Raw genomic sequence first — 15,466 nt, forward strand, 5'->3', positions numbered from 1 at the left:
CCTACCCTCTCCTTTACGGCTATCACATCCTTTTACACTGTTGTACGACATCAAGTCAGCTCAATCTGCAACGTGTGCTGTGTTTGTAGGCACCCCCTGCTATGCGCACGTGCAGCTGCATGCCTAGCGATGTCACTACGAACAACCCACCAAAGTCAATCATCGTAAACTGCCTCCACTTACTTTCCGCGAGTTTAGACGGCCATGAAGCAAACAGTTCCAAACAGCACCATCGGTATGCACAATTCCCAGTCCGGCGGGTCAAAGCTTACATACCATACCATCCAACCATAGCCCTGCTGTCATGCAGTTGCTCCTGCAATGCTCTGCCTATCAGTCACTATTTCGATAACGACAAACGCCTTTTTGCATCTCGCCTTGTGGTATTGAACAAGAGGGAATGAGCTGTCATTGCCTACCTTCGAGTATTGATAGTAACGGTGGACCTTGACCATATGATTGAAGAGATGCTCCTGTTTGAAGCAAGGATAATCATCTTGGCACGTTTGAATCATCCGTACAGGGATATGGAGATCTCTAAAGCAAGAGCAATTGGTCGTGACCTTATGCACTACATTTTCCTCACTACCTATACCGTTTATTGCCGCGATCCACGCGTGTCCGTGAAACTAACCGCATCCCAAGCTGTAAAGTTCAAGCACTCCGACGTTAGCAGTTGAGGCAATCTGTATGTTATTACATTATCACGCGCTAGGCTAAACAGATACACAACTTGCATAAGAAATTTGCACGGACTACCAAAAGTGCGAAGACAAGAGCCAACACCATGACGTCGACCGAAGCTAGATTTGCCTCTTCGTTTCGAACGTGGTTCGACAACACTACAAACCTCAGGGAGGTGAGTAAGAATCTCGACTATATCTCTTCGAAACTCAGGTTGCACCGGGATGAACTTGAACGGCATAGCAAAAAGATTTGCGAAAATCGGAAGACGATGGAAACGATCACTGCTCAGGTTGTTGCGCAAGAAAAGCAGAATAACGGTCACAAGCAGCTTATAACCGACGTTGAGAAAAAGGCTGAAGTAGACATCGAGTGGTTGCGAAGCGATTTTGATGTTCAGAAAGTGCGGAACAATCAACCAGAAGTCTACATTGAAAAGCTCATGCAGTCATTCACCGAATTAGGCCGTTCGGTCACCGCTCTACGGTCGAATGCCATGCCGGTAGTTCATACACCTCTCGATAAGGAACGACGACGAAGTTCGCAAAAAGAAGCGCCTCTACTAGACACTGCGGTGCAACTCAATTATCGCATAGACAACCTCCAATCAAGCCGTCGGAAACAAGACTTTCGTCAATACCAGCTTCAAAAAAGTAGATCGGATTACGCAAGAACTTGCTCGACGGATAGAATCACTGGAGGATAACAGCAATGTGGACAGCCAGAGACTCGAGTCGTTGGAACGTAGCAGCAACATCGATAGCTAGGGAATTGATGGATCAGCACTGGAAATAGTGCGTCGCTTCGAGACAACACTTGACGCCCAAGAAGGCCTGTGTCACAACCATACTACCTGAGTCGATGGCATAGAGAGTTTTCGGATCGAAACAGCAGGAAAGATTGATTCAACGACGAAACATCTCGCTTGCGCTCAGAAGACGGTACAATCACAGGTGAGCGAGCACACGGAGACGTTCGAGAAGACTGCCAAGGAAACAGAGCGTATCAATCGACGCATCGAAGAGATCAAGGCCGTGCAAGATCCACCTGGGACGGCGATCAAAGCTTGCGAGGCCGCAATGACTATGCTCGAACCCCTATACGCCCGTTTGAACGCAGTGGAATTAGTTTCCGCCGCATTGCAGACAGCTACGTCGATGCACCTAGAAGCAAAGATAAGTGCTTCTGAACTAAGCGACCTTCGACTTGATGTTGACAAATTAAAATCACGCTCGGACGTCGGAACTGTCGCACCTATCAATGTTAGGAACAGACTTGTTGCTCTAGAGGAGAGCCGCGGGACGGCTGCAGCCGCTAGAATCAAAGAGAGGCTTAGTGAATTGGAAAAAAACCTCAATGAGATCAACGACGCTCAGTCGGCATTGGCCAACTCATAGACTGAGGAAGTCACCCATGAGCGGTCCATTTTTACCACAAAGTCGCTCGCCACAGTCCCGAATACGAAGATCCAGACCGGCAAGGATGAGTTAGAACAGACGCTGGCATGCGATATTATAATGCTAGGCAAGCAATACAGCCGTGATCTAGACAGCATGAAGAGGAGGAACGATAATCTAGTACGAAAATACCTTGGTCCGGTGAGTGTGTCTTGCACTATATCCATCCTTATGGCCTGATTGTTTGTACTAATAGACCTAATTACCACCTCGCTCGTCTTACGGATACCGCACTACTTGCAACAACGAATCTCGCATTGTTCATGTCGATGCGAGACAGTTGGCCAATGAACAGATCTTCGCAGGGAGTAGCACTGCAACGCCCTACAGCTGGGAAAGAGCCAACAACAAAAGAAACCGAACTCCCACAACAAGCAACACCGGTTCCATTAGATGCTACAACCCAACGACCGCATCAAGCCCGGACAAACAACCAGATCGTTGGTACAGTCTCATCGTCGGAATCATCATTAAAGGTGCTCTCTGAAACACTCCACCCAGCCGAGCCAAATCCCAGGAGTGGGTGAGACTCTGATTCTACACCCAGCGACTGATACATCAAATCACGATCCCCACTCACATGCAATGCATCCCCAACGACAGTCACAACAGCCATAGCAAGAACAACATGGAACAACACCACACTATTTCCAGGTTGCACCATCGATACCACACCCTTCAGACCTCATTCCACTGTCGCAGCCATCGTTCTTCCGACATAATGCACCACAAGCGGGGGTCACGAAGCGACATCTACAACAACCAAATCAGAATCCTTTGTCGATGGCAACGGGCGTGATGTACCAGCAGGCGGATATGGGAACGGACATGGATCGGTCAGTGGTAGGACATCCGGATGTACGGATGGTCAGGGATCGACAACTGCAACAATCTGGAGGTGCCATGAATTGCACTCTAGATGGTTAGGACTGGTCTGAGTTCAATGAGGTTGGAAGGAGTAAAAGGATGCAATCATGCGTGACTCGGTGGAACGTGTGGTAGATGAAACTTCGACATCCGGGATTAGCAGTTAGGAACTACTGGAGACGATGTCTAAAAAAGACTATCGTACATCCGAATGTTACTTACCGGGTGACATTAATGATAGTATTCGTACCATCAAATACTGTTTGCTTGTTCAGACACAGGAAATTCAATGCGAAGCTATATCCCTTGCTCTGGGTGACATCCACTCCATCCCATGGTACTAGAATGATTCATAAATAACGAGCCACTTATGACTTGATGTATTACCAGGTACACGAATCATACTGATATGCCCTTTCCAGATGAGGGAAATCAAAGGAATTTACGTGGATCTAGAGATTCGGTTGGTGGAGGAAAAGGGTACGGTTGTATTCAGGCTAGGAGGAGGTTTGCAGATATAATGCAAACTATTCCCAACTTTCCGCCCAGTCTTCTACCATATAAATCATAGGTGTGGGAACCCGGTATGATCGAAAGCTCAGGATTCTTAGGCACTCTTTCTATCATGGTATGTGATTCACGCAAGTACCAGGCAATTTGAAACTGTTATGTAAGACATCAGTGTAGTGGCGTGAATGATGCGAGTTTAATGCCGCTCATGTTCATGATATATTGTATCTGTATGTTACATTTTACATTTTTATAATTTGACTCCCATCACGATACCTAGTTCTTAGGCTTGTACTCGGAAGGGTTGATCATAAGCTCAGGCCTGACATACTTGTCAAAGTCAGCCTCGCTGATAACCTCGAGCTTGAGCGCAGCCTCCTTGAGTGTGAGGTTGTTCTTGTGTGCGTATTTGGCAGTCTTGCTAGCAGCGTCGTAGCCGATGACGGGGTTGAGGCAGGTAACAAGCATGAGACTATCAAAGGTTAGCTATACCATGGACATATTATCGACGTGAGGTGACTTACCTTTCACTCATGATAGAGCTGATGCGCTTCTCATCAGCCTCCAGGCCAGCAACGAGGTTCTTCTCGAAACTGCGCATGCCATCCGCGAGAAGGCGCGAGCTGTGGAGCAGGTTGCGGATCATGACGGGCTTAAAGACATTGAGCTCAAAGTTACCCTGCGATCCAGCGAAGGTGGTAGCGGCCTGGTTACCGAAAACCTGGGCGCAGACCATGGTGAGGGACTCGCACTGTGTGGGATTGACCTTTCCGGGCATGATAGAAGAACCGGGCTCGTTCTCGGGCAGCTTCAGCTCACCAAGACCGCACCGGGGGCCGGAACCGAGGAAACGGATGTCTTGAGCGATCTTGAAGAGAGAGGTTGCGAGGGTGTTGAGCTGGCCGTGGGCCTCAACGATGGCATCGTGGGCAGCGAGGGCTTCGAACTTGTTGGGTGCGGTGACGAAGTCCTTGCCGGTCATCTTGCTGACTTCTGAGGCGATGTCCTCGGCAAAACCTTTGAATGTGTTGATACCAGTTCCGACGGCTGTTCCACCCTGAGCCAACATCTTGAGGCGTGGTAGACAAGTCTTTATCCGCTCAATGCCAAAGTCGAGCTGTTGTACGTATCCAGAGAACTCCTGACCCAGAGTCAGGGGTGTGGCATCCTGCAAGTGTGTCCTGCCAATCTTGATCAAGCTCTCCCACTGGTCGGCCTTCTTCTTCAGCGCGTCGCGTAGGCTAGCGAGGGCAGGAAGAAGCGACTCCTCGAAGTCGAGAACGGCGGCGATGTGCATGACGGTGGGGAAGGTATCGTTGGAGGAGGCGGACATGTTGACGTGGTCGTTGGGATGGACTGGCTTCTTGCTACCCATTGTGCCGCCGAGGATCTCGATGGCGCGGTTGGAGATGACTTCGTTGGCGTTCATGTTGGACTGAGTGCCAGAGCCAGTCTGCCAGACAACAAGAGGGAAGTGGTCGATGAGCTTGAGAGATGCAACCTCCTCAGCGGCCTGCTGAATGGCCTTTCCAAGCTTGGGGTCTGCATGGCATTAGCAGTGTAGCTTTCCTTTTCTTCAAGAGGGCATACCCAGCCCAAACTTCATGTTGACCGTGGCAGCAGCGCCCTTGAGGATACCGAAGGCGCGCACAATAGGCGGCGGCATGCGGTCCTGGGGCTGGTTGATCTTGAAGTTCTCCAGCGAGCGCTCAGTCTGAGCTCCCCAGTACTTGTCCGACGGGACCTGGATCTCGCCAAAGGCATCGCTTTCGGTTCGCGTGTTGGCCATGCTGCTGGTGACGCTGAATTGACGGCGCTGGAATTGGCTTTGTATCTTTACGGGGGTGTATCGAGTGGTGGAGAGCGGACGCGTGCTGCGGGCACAGCAGAAGGAGGGGTTGGCCTTTGCATGTGCGAGTGATCGCAATGCTCCGGCCTCGGCGGCGCGGAGCTTCGTTGCGCTTCGGAACATGGTTGCAGCAGCTGGTTGTGGGGATGGGATGGAGTGCAATTGGGGGGCAGATGCCGGATTGGCTAATTGAGGTGCTCAGTGAACACTAAGGCGCAAGTCGCGGAGAAGAAGATGAACAATTGCTGCACGTCAAAATGCCCCATTTCAGAGAGCTCTGACCTCATGCTCGCGGGAACTGCCTCCGGTCTTTCCCGCGGCATCGTGGAGCGCACGTGACTATGCAGATGCCAAGCCTCAGGTGGGAGTTCCTCCAACGGAACCTTGGGAGCTTCCAAGAGCGCAACATGTAATTCATGGTAGGCAAGAGTCCAATGCTAACACTTACCTACCAAGTCGGAATACCGCCACTCAGCACCTCGTGATTCTTCCGCTCTCCCTCGGCGCCCCGGCGCCAAATTCTCAGCATTAGCCTGTGATGACCTACCTGCGCATGCAACGTCAAGCGTTCCGTCTCTTTTGCGCTGATGCGGCGGTTCGCTCATGTCCCGCCGCCCTGGCCGGCCACTCTGTTCCAATCCTCCCAAAACCAGGCCGCGTAGGACTCTTAAATGCGATGCCTCGTCCTTGCTCTTCTGACGGAGACTTTAGGGCACTCTCGGCATAGATATGCTTTGCCTGCTTTGGTCGGCCTAGTGGACTTTCTGCATAGTCACCGATCAAAAGCTTCGGCATTATCGGGCACACCCTGTTGAGTGAAACACACCTCGTACCTAAGGCCTGTCCCCGCCCAAACTTCCGTCTGCATCACTGCGTTGGGTTCGGCTGAGGCTCCCATTTATTGGGTCATGATGATAGATTCTGCCCTCTCTGATGACAATCTAGAGCTACAATGGCAAACGACCAAGTACGTTGGAAGCTGGGCTGCGGCGTGACGCTCTGTAACCATGTGCCCTGCGCTTTCCGTCCTCCGACGACTGGTCATGTTAGATTAACGTAGCGAGTCAAGTCGGAGTGCACCTGATCTGTCTCCACCATCCTTACGATCCATGCTGGGCGCTCGTCTTCGAGCCAGCCAGCGTAACATGGAGCTATTGACCCCTCATCTTCACCTACGACTCAGTCTTCAGCTTCAACAAACGGTCCTGTCCGTTTTTATTGCCTACCATCCTTTCGCAACCTACTATTGTATCTTCAAGTCTACTTCACCTTTGTGTGTCCGTTTGTGAAGCACCGGTTCAGCCTGGCCGCACGTACTTGCTTAGCCGCAGATAAGGCTTCCATGACGCTCATCGAGCCTTCTGCTACGAAGCTTTCCACTCAACGACTGCCTCAACCAGAATCAGAAACTTGTGGGCAACAGTTGCAACTCTGTATCCGATAGCATCAACATCCACACCCACCCTGACACTCGCTTACCACCACTTGACACAGCTTACGGTACCTTTTGTCAAAGCAAGCAGCAGACCTTCTAGAAGAAAGCTCTCATGGCTCACAGTGACTATGGCGCGGCTTCTTGGGCTCAATTTACGACTGATCCTGGGAATCCGGATGCAGAACTGGCTGCCCCGCTTCTCTTCGCACAGGGACCATTCCAACAACAACTTCCGCCAATGTATCAAAGTCAACATATGCCCAGTGGGAACCCTTCCGTATCCCAGATTCAGGACGCATCGAACGTGCCTGCGAGCAGTCACCCACCGAGAGTCCCGCCTTTGCCATCTATTGGAAACCGACACCAACACTATCCTCCTTACGCACACCCGTATCAAATCGTAACTCCCCAACGGCCATCGTCCGTCTGGAACGGCGCTGAACAATGGCAACCTGGTCAAGCATTCTATGATAACGGCGTCATGCAACAAGGCTACCAGCCGTTCTATCAGCCAGGAGCATCGAGTTACAACCCCCATTTATCCGCATCATCTAATCCAGGAACTTCTCCACTTAGTCGACGCCGCCATGACCAAAGGATGAGCCTGGGATCAGTGGCCCGCAATGCACATGTAGACACTGTACGTGGCTCCCAAGAAAGACACCGAGGGCCACCACCGGGAGCCCGGGCTCAAGATCCGAGACCCCCGCCTCAAGAACCAAGCCACGCAGGTGAACAAAGCTACCCTGGATTTGGCCAACCTCCATGGTCATTTTCAGAGGGTCCAAGCCGTCGCTCAGACCGTAGTACCTCCCCGCGCTCGTCAAGTCGCCGGAATTTTGAGCGGTATTCGGTCGACCTCTCACAGTCGAGCACGTCGTCTGACGCAGAAGAGGCGGCTGCCCGTGTGCCGCCGTTGAACCGAATGAGGCACCGACCAAGAGAAGTGCGACCACGATACGTGGGCCGTCACCCGCATGTTGATCCTAATCTTGCAACTGCTCGCCAGATTCAAGAACTAAAGCACAGCCTACAGCAGCACCTGCCGAGTGCGCTCCCAGAGAAAGCGTCCAAGGCTTGTGATATATGCCAGAAAGATTATGCGACGGCACATGTAGCGCCCACAGAAGAGGAGGAGATTGCCGTGGAACTGGCGTGCGGACATACATTTGGGGAGTTCTGTATAAGTCAATGGGTAAGTGTAAGTATTCGGAAGATAGTAGTCGCCTGCTAAAACAACCTAGTTCGATACGTGCAGAATACACAAGAACAAAGTCACTTGTCCCATGTGCCGGAAGCAGCTCATCGAAGCTCCCCGATGCATCCAGCCCATACTGCACGCATCTCCGCGTGGTCAAGCGTTCATCGATCTACTTGCTCGCGAACACATGCATAACCATGCTTTCCATGCCAACTTTTATCCAGCGTGAGGGTTGCGAAGTGAGACTGGAGTCAGGATACGATTCTTAAAGTTGTGATATCATTGTTGGGCACGGACAGCCTTGGTCGACTACTCAAGGCGTTCTCGTTTGGTGGGGAGTTTTACTGACGATTGCACATGGTGTGCGTAATTCGAGGTACAAAGGAAGTCAGATTGAATATTTACATAATATGTGCCGAGCATGAGATCAACATCAGCATCTTCGTGGATATCGGATTTGCATGTCAGGACCTTGCGTCGATCGCAGATGGGATCCACTTGCCGGGATGCCTAGAATTCATCGTTGCCCGGAGCACACTTAGCCCAAAACATGCACCCCGCCATCAACACAAACTTGACCCTCTACACCCTGCGCCCGTCAAACTGCGAAATCGTGTGAGGTATTGGGTTGAAAAACTGTTGTCGCTGATCGCTTGCGCCCCTGCTGCTAGCCTTTTGCTTCTTCGCGCCTACTTGTCCCCCGCGGCTATTAGCTGCTGCCCATCCACCGCTCCTTCTTTCTCCGTCGCTCAGTAGTCCGTCATGGAAGACGGCAACAGAGCCAGCTTCCAGATGCCTGCCCCTCCACCTCCACTCCAGACTCGCGATAACGCAATGGATCGTCCAGGCACGCCGACCGAGGCCTTCATGAGCCCGCAGCAGACACCCCAGGGCAGTCCAAGCAAACACCACCAGCCGCCCGGCGCGTTCGATCTGCCTCACGTCTTCGAGAATGCCATGAGACTGCTACCTACCATGGGCTCGCCCTCCAAGACGAAGCCAGGATCACCAACATCGCCCAACAAACTTCAGCTCGGCAGTAGTGGTGCCGACTATACCGCACAGGACAGCCCAAGTTTCGCACCAGGCAGTCCCACACGCAAGTCAAACCAGGAGAACACGCCCCTTGGTGGTCGCCCAGGCTTGCAGAAGGAATCGAGCTATGTCACACATGCAGCACAGTCGCGGCAGGAGCCCTACAGGACACGCGAAGAAGGCCAGCAATCCACACGCTACATCAATGGCCCACAGCGTCTTTCGCCAGAGGAATTGGAGAAGGCGAGAAAGCCAGCCGTAAAGCGCCTGGCGAACGTGACCCAGCTGTGTAATGCTTTCATCGCATCATCACCATCCAGCGCTAATCAAACATCCAGATTTCCTCGACTACTACTACGACCTCCTCACCTACGTACACAGCCGCCAGAGCCGTCTCTCCCAGTTCAAGGCGCAGAATCCTGCCCCACCCGACACACCGGAAGAAGAGTACAATGATGCCCTTACACAATACCTCGGCCGCGAGCGTGCCAACCTCCGCAAGCGACGTACTCGGCTGAGGCAGGGTGACTTCCAGATCCTCACTCAGGTCGGTCAGGGTGGTTATGGGCAGGTGTATCTGGCGCAGAAAAAGGACTCACGCGAGGTGTGCGCCCTCAAGGTTATGAGCAAGAAGCTGCTGTTCAAGCTGGACGAAGTCCGCCACGTTTTGACAGAGCGCGATATCTTGACCACTGCTAAGAGCGAGTGGCTTGTCCGCCTGCTCTACGCCTTCCAAGACGATAAGAGTATCTATCTTGCCATGGTGAGTCGCATAAAGAGCAAACATTACATAGTGTACTGATGACTGCTAGGAATACGTTCCTGGAGGTGACTTCCGAACCCTTCTCAATAACACCGGTGTCCTACACAACCGACATGCGCGTTTCTATATTGCCGAAATGTTCTCTTGTATCGATTCGCTACATCAGCTGGGTTACATCCATCGCGACTTGAAGCCCGAGAACTTCTTGATCGACAGCACTGGACACGTCAAATTGACCGACTTTGGTCTTGCAGCGGGTATCCTTGCGCCTTCAAAGATTGAATCTATGCGCATCAAGCTCGAATCTGTTAGTGACGTCATTTCGCCATTTGGTCGTCCTATCGAAGACCGATCAGCAGCGCAGCGACGAGAGAACTATCGCTCTCTTCGCGAGCGAGACGTCAACTACGCGAAGAGTATCGTCGGAAGCCCGGACTACATGGCACCTGAGGTGTTGAAAGGTGACGAGTACGATTTCACAGTCGACTACTGGAGCTTGGGGTGCATGTTGTTTGAGGCCCTAGCCGGATATCCACCCTTCGCTGGTGCCACAGTGGACGAGACCTGGCAAAACTTGAAACAATGGAAAAAGGTTCTGCGAAAACCCGTCTATGAAGACCCGTCCTATTTCCTCTCGAAGCGCACTTGGGACCTTATCGTCCGTCTCGTAGCGTCCAAGTCTACCCGCTTCCGCAATATATCTGAGATCCATGCTCATCAGTACTTTGCTGAAGTCGATTGGACGAGGCTGAGGGAGCAGAAGGCACCGTTCGTACCGGAGCTGGATAGCGAGACGGATGCCGGATACTTTGATGATTTCGGCAACGAAGCCGACATGGCGAAATACAAGGAAGTACACGAAAAGCAGGCTGCTTTGGAGGCTATGCAAGATCGCAATGTTCAGATGGGCAAAGGTCTCTTCGTCGGATGTAAGTTTTGACATTATCTATTTCTAGCCAAATCGCTAATCCATATCATAGTCACTTTCCGCCACAAGAAGACAGCCGACGAGGGTGGTAAACCAGCAAGTCCTAGAAAACCCCTTCCCATGGTTGAAGAGAACTTTGGCACCATCTTTTAAAATCACTCGCTTCGCTCTGCGGGCCGTAGCACTGGTTGCGTCGGCGCTTTCTCTCCTTCGTAGACTCATTTCTGGGCATCAATTACAGCATCCGAAAGTTGTAAGCTTAGGACGAGTAATGAGGCGCGTGCATGGAAAGATCACTTTCTAGGTTGCACGTCATGGCACGATTTGTTAGATTTGGCGTTCAGTTTGGTCTAAGCATAGTTTATTGGGCGGGCAATTGCGCTGCATGCATTCAAGACGTCGTGTATTAGTAAACAACAGGTACACGAGTATGAGAAGAGTGATTTTCACATCGCAGTCTGTGAGCGATTGCCCAATTGCTGATGTCTAATAGCTTACACGCAATCACCTGACCGCGCATGTCGCGTTGAGCGCACGGATCCGATGCGTCGCGCTAATCGATAGTTCCCGTCCTTTCGTCCCCTCTCTCATACTGCGTACTCCACTTACGTCAACCCACCCACACAGTTTGCGACAATGCCTGGCATCGTCCAGCGAGGACGAAAGCGACCTTCGCGAGCTATTAGCGAAGATGTAAACGAGCACTCTGACACCTCCTCCCCGCCGTCCTCCCCAGGCAAACGCGCCCGCCACGATCAAGACGCGCCCAATGGTTTCCTCCAAACGAACGGCCACCCGAACGGTTCGAGCGCGTACGGCGAAATCGATTTCAAAGCGGGATCGCTCGTCAGAGTGAAGCTCACAAACTTTGTCACGTACACGGCTGCAGAGTTTCATCTGGGGCCGAGCCTGAACATGGTCATTGGTCCAAATGGCACAGGAAAAAGTACCTTGGTTTGCGCAATCTGTCTAGGCCTGGGATGGAGCAGTGAACACCTAGGGAGAGCTAAAGAGGTGGGCCAATTTGTCAAGCACGGTGCGACAGAAGCCATCATCGAGATCGAGCTTGCAACGGGCCCTGGCAAAGGCCCCAATCGGAGAGTCAAACGTATCATCCGCAAGGAAGACAACAAGTCCATCTTCTTCCTCGAAGATAGGCGCGTCACACAGAAAGATGTCATGGCGATGGCCAGAGGGTATTCCATCCAAATCGACAACCTCTGCCAGTTCTTGCCGCAGGACCGTGTCGTGGCATTCTCTCAGATGACCGACGTCGAGCGCTTACGAGAAACTCAACGGGCCGCAGCGCCTCCCTACATGGTGGAATGGCATGATCAGCTAAAGGCCCTGCGTGCCGAAGAGCGATCGGTGGAGACGAAGCAGAGCAACGAACGCAGCCATTTGGAGAAGTTGGAGAAACAACAAAACTCAACGAGAGACGATGTGGACCGCCACCATCAACGAGAAGGTTTGATGCGGAAGTCAAAATGCTTAGAAAAGGTCAAACCCATAATTGAAATGAAGATTCTCAGGACGGACATCACTGAGATCAAGAAAGAAATACGAGAAGCTAAACTGGAGCTCGATCAGATCAAAATCGACATAGAGCCAGCGCGTCAAGCTCAATTGGCAGTCGAAGCATACCGGAGCCAAGTAGAGCAGGTTGTGAACCTTCGCAAGAATCGCGTCGACACGATCAAGACTCAGACGGACAAAATAGCGACAAAAGTCGATACAGAAAAGGCGATAGTAACGGAGTCTACAGTGCAGATCAAAGCCGAGCTAGCGTCCAAGAAGACTAGCGAGCAAGACATGATCCGCCTGAATCGTGACATCAACAAGCTGGAACAACAGCGAAGCAGCGTGCCCGAGCATTACGACGCCGAGTCTTATGAACAGCGCAAGGCAGACCTACGTACTCAAATATCATCCAGGTCCAACCTCATTCTCGAGAAGAGGAGTGCATTGAAGGATATTCAAAGCCGCGCACATGACATCAAGAGACAGGGCGAAGCGTTGAGAGCTCAAGGCGAACGACTGAACACTCAAAGCGGAAAGCAAGCCAGCCTACTACAGAAGCTTTCCCGCGATACAGCCGTTGCGTGGGATTGGGTTCAGAAGCACAGAGACTCACTGAATTTGAAAGGCCAGGTGTACGGCCCACCCATCCTAGAATGTTCCATCACAGACCCCAGGTATGCTCAGGCCGTCGAGGGGCAGTTGAGAAAAGGTGATGTCCTTGCTATTACTTGTACCAACAAAGATGATCAGAACTTGCTGATGGATCGTCTCCTAACCAAGAGGAATGGACTGGGACTTCAAGATGTTTATCTTCGAACATCACCGAGGCCTCTTTCTTCATACCAAAAGCCTGTCGCTGGAGCAGACTTGAATCAATACGGATTTGAGGGATACATGCTAGACTACATCACAGGACCGGATGAAATTCTAGCTATGCTTTGCGATAACACCAAACTGCATCAGGTTGCGTATGCTGCAACTCAAATATCTGATGAGCAACATGAGGCCGTGTTGAACAGCTCGATCCGCAGCTGGGTCAGTGGCGCAACCACGTTTCGAGTTAATTCGCGTTACGGTCAGTTGTCCACGTTGACCACGAAACTTAGACCGGCAGCATTTTTCGTAGATCAGCCAGCCAACACGGATGAAATACGAGAGCTTCATGAGAGGCAAAAGGAGCTAGTGCGAGAGAAGGAAGAGCTGCTTGAGAACAACAACCTAGTCAAGAATGAGGTCAAAACTCTCGAAGAGGAGATTGAAGAATTGAAACAAGAAAAGGTAAAGGCTGCCGATGGTATATAAGCTTTCTATCACTAATGATGCGGCAGGATGCTGTACAAGCTGAGCAAGATGGCATCAAGAAGGCCTTAGCCGAATGGGAAGCTCTTCCTGGAAAAATTGGTAAGCATCTCACCTGTTCGAGGAAAGATGTGTTTGTTAATTCCATATAGCTTCGAAGCAAACAGATTTGGACAATCATAGACAGAAGATTGCGGAAACGGCCGACCGCATTCGAGTGATCAAAGCCGACGCTCGTGTCGCTTCACTGAACGCAGCCAATCTAACGCTTGACTACGCTGTAAGCTGCAATTGTTCTCTTGCCCAGGCTTTACTGACCTGCTTCATAGAAAGCCGTCACACAGATGAGGACATTCCATGAATCGCTTGTGGAGGCTGAAATTAGGTTCCTCGAAGCGAAATCTGAGCTGAGGGGCTTGATACGAGAAAACAGCGAAATATTGGAGAAACAACAAGCACAGGAGTATAAAATTGCTGAGCTTGACCGACGCCATCAAGCTCTTCGAACCGACTACAGGAAACTTCATGATGTCACGCAGAGAGACATTCACAACTTCACTGAAGAAGAGAACCAGATTATCCTCGAGTACAAAGAGCTTCCCAGCGTTGAAGCTCTAGAGCTCGAGATTCAGTCTGTTACTGCACGATTAGAGATGATGGCTGAAGGCAACCCTGGAGCGATCAGGGCTTACCAGAAGCGTGAAGAAGATATCAAAACGACGCGAGCTAAGCTGGACGAGTACGCTCATAGTCTCGAACAGACGAAGGACGAGATCAACGAAATCCGGGCACAGTGGGAGCCTGAGCTCGACGCTCTGATTAGTAAGATCAGCGCAGCCTTCGCGTACAACTTCGAACAAATTGGATGCGCTGGTGATGTTCAGGTAAACAAAGACGAAGCAGACTTTGACAACTGGTCCGTTCAAATTTCAGTTCGCTTCCGGTAAGCTCCACCCATCGTAGTCGTGCTCAAACATAGCTAACTATCCCAACAGAGAAAATGAGCCGCTGAGCATCCTAGATTCCCACCGCCAATCTGGTGGCGAGCGCGCCGTTTCAACCATCTTCTATCTCATGGCCTTACAAGACCTTGCCCAGTCGCCCTTCCGCGTCGTCGACGAAATCAACCAGGGTATGGACCCCCGCAACGAACGTATGGTACATGAGCGCATGGTGGATATTGCATGCCAAGAAAACACAAGTCAATACTTCCTTGTCACGCCCAAACTTTTGCCAGGCCTAAAGTACCACGAGAAGATGAAGGTGCATATTATCAACTCTGGAGAGTATATTCCTGTGGCAACGGGCAAGAAGAATGAGTGGAATCTTTCAAGCATGGCGGAGATTGCGCTAGCGGTTAGACGGAATGTTGCTGTTGCTTGAGGATGTAAGAATGTGTAGATGCTACTCATCGCCAGATGAAGGCAGCTTGTGTGGAATGGGACACAGCTACCATGGTAGTTCGAAGGCGTTCACGGTTTGACATGTTTTACAGCGGATGGCATCGGTAATGGCGCAACTGCATAATGATACCAATACTGCGGAGAGCAAACGATCGATTTCGATTGCGCATCAATTGTTCTTAGCCCGGTTTATCAGCGCTACCGCATAGCGTGCGCGAAATTTATATTGAGGTACCCGTACCCGTACGTGGCTATGTAACCGTTTCCTTTGACATACCGTGTTCGTGCGACCGAGGGTGCGAGGAAGGGCACCTTTGTGCGACAGTAACTCTCGTTCCTGGCCAACACCTCACCATAGATGGTTCTCAGCACACTTGCCGAACGTGTAAGCTGGGGCTGAGCTGTTTGTAGTACGAAGAAAACGGTTATACCGGCGCTGCTTACTTGCATTACAGGTTGGGATGAGGCTATGGCTCGCTAGAGTTGGTACCGGGAATGCGTCATGGTACAGGAT

At 51.3% G+C, this 15,466-nt stretch overlaps 3 protein-coding genes across 3 annotated transcripts; 2 read left to right on the forward strand and 1 right to left on the reverse strand.

The window, feature by feature from the left end:
- Positions 1-3,794: 3,794 nt before the first annotated feature.
- On the reverse strand, positions 3,795-5,490 carry ALTATR162_LOCUS3766 (uncharacterized protein; the record flags this gene model as incomplete). Its single annotated transcript, XM_043311374.1, has 3 exons — positions 3,795-3,990; positions 4,043-5,060; positions 5,109-5,490. The coding sequence occupies 3 exons, from the start codon at positions 5,488-5,490 to the stop codon at positions 3,795-3,797; spliced, it is 1,596 nt and encodes a 531-aa protein (XP_043167309.1).
- Positions 5,491-8,765: 3,275 nt separating this feature from the next.
- Positions 8,766-10,882, forward strand: ALTATR162_LOCUS3767 (uncharacterized protein; the record flags this gene model as incomplete). The annotated part of the gene is made up of 4 exons (XM_043311375.1): positions 8,766-9,327; positions 9,377-9,801; positions 9,851-10,730; positions 10,782-10,882. 4 exons carry the CDS (start codon positions 8,766-8,768, stop codon positions 10,880-10,882), a joined length of 1,968 nt encoding a protein of 655 aa, XP_043167310.1.
- Positions 10,883-11,365: 483 nt separating this feature from the next.
- ALTATR162_LOCUS3768 (uncharacterized protein) lies at positions 11,366-14,932 on the forward strand (the record flags this gene model as incomplete). The annotated part of the gene is made up of 5 exons (XM_043311376.1): positions 11,366-13,528; positions 13,579-13,651; positions 13,702-13,829; positions 13,879-14,492; positions 14,545-14,932. 5 exons carry the CDS (start codon positions 11,366-11,368, stop codon positions 14,930-14,932), a joined length of 3,366 nt encoding a protein of 1,121 aa, XP_043167311.1.
- Between the last annotated feature and the right edge of the window lie 534 nt (positions 14,933-15,466).

This window comes from Alternaria atra, assembly GCF_907166805.1.
Source record: "Alternaria atra isolate CS162 genome assembly, contig: 23, whole genome shotgun sequence".
NCBI classification, from domain to species: domain Eukaryota; kingdom Fungi; phylum Ascomycota; class Dothideomycetes; order Pleosporales; family Pleosporaceae; genus Alternaria; species Alternaria atra.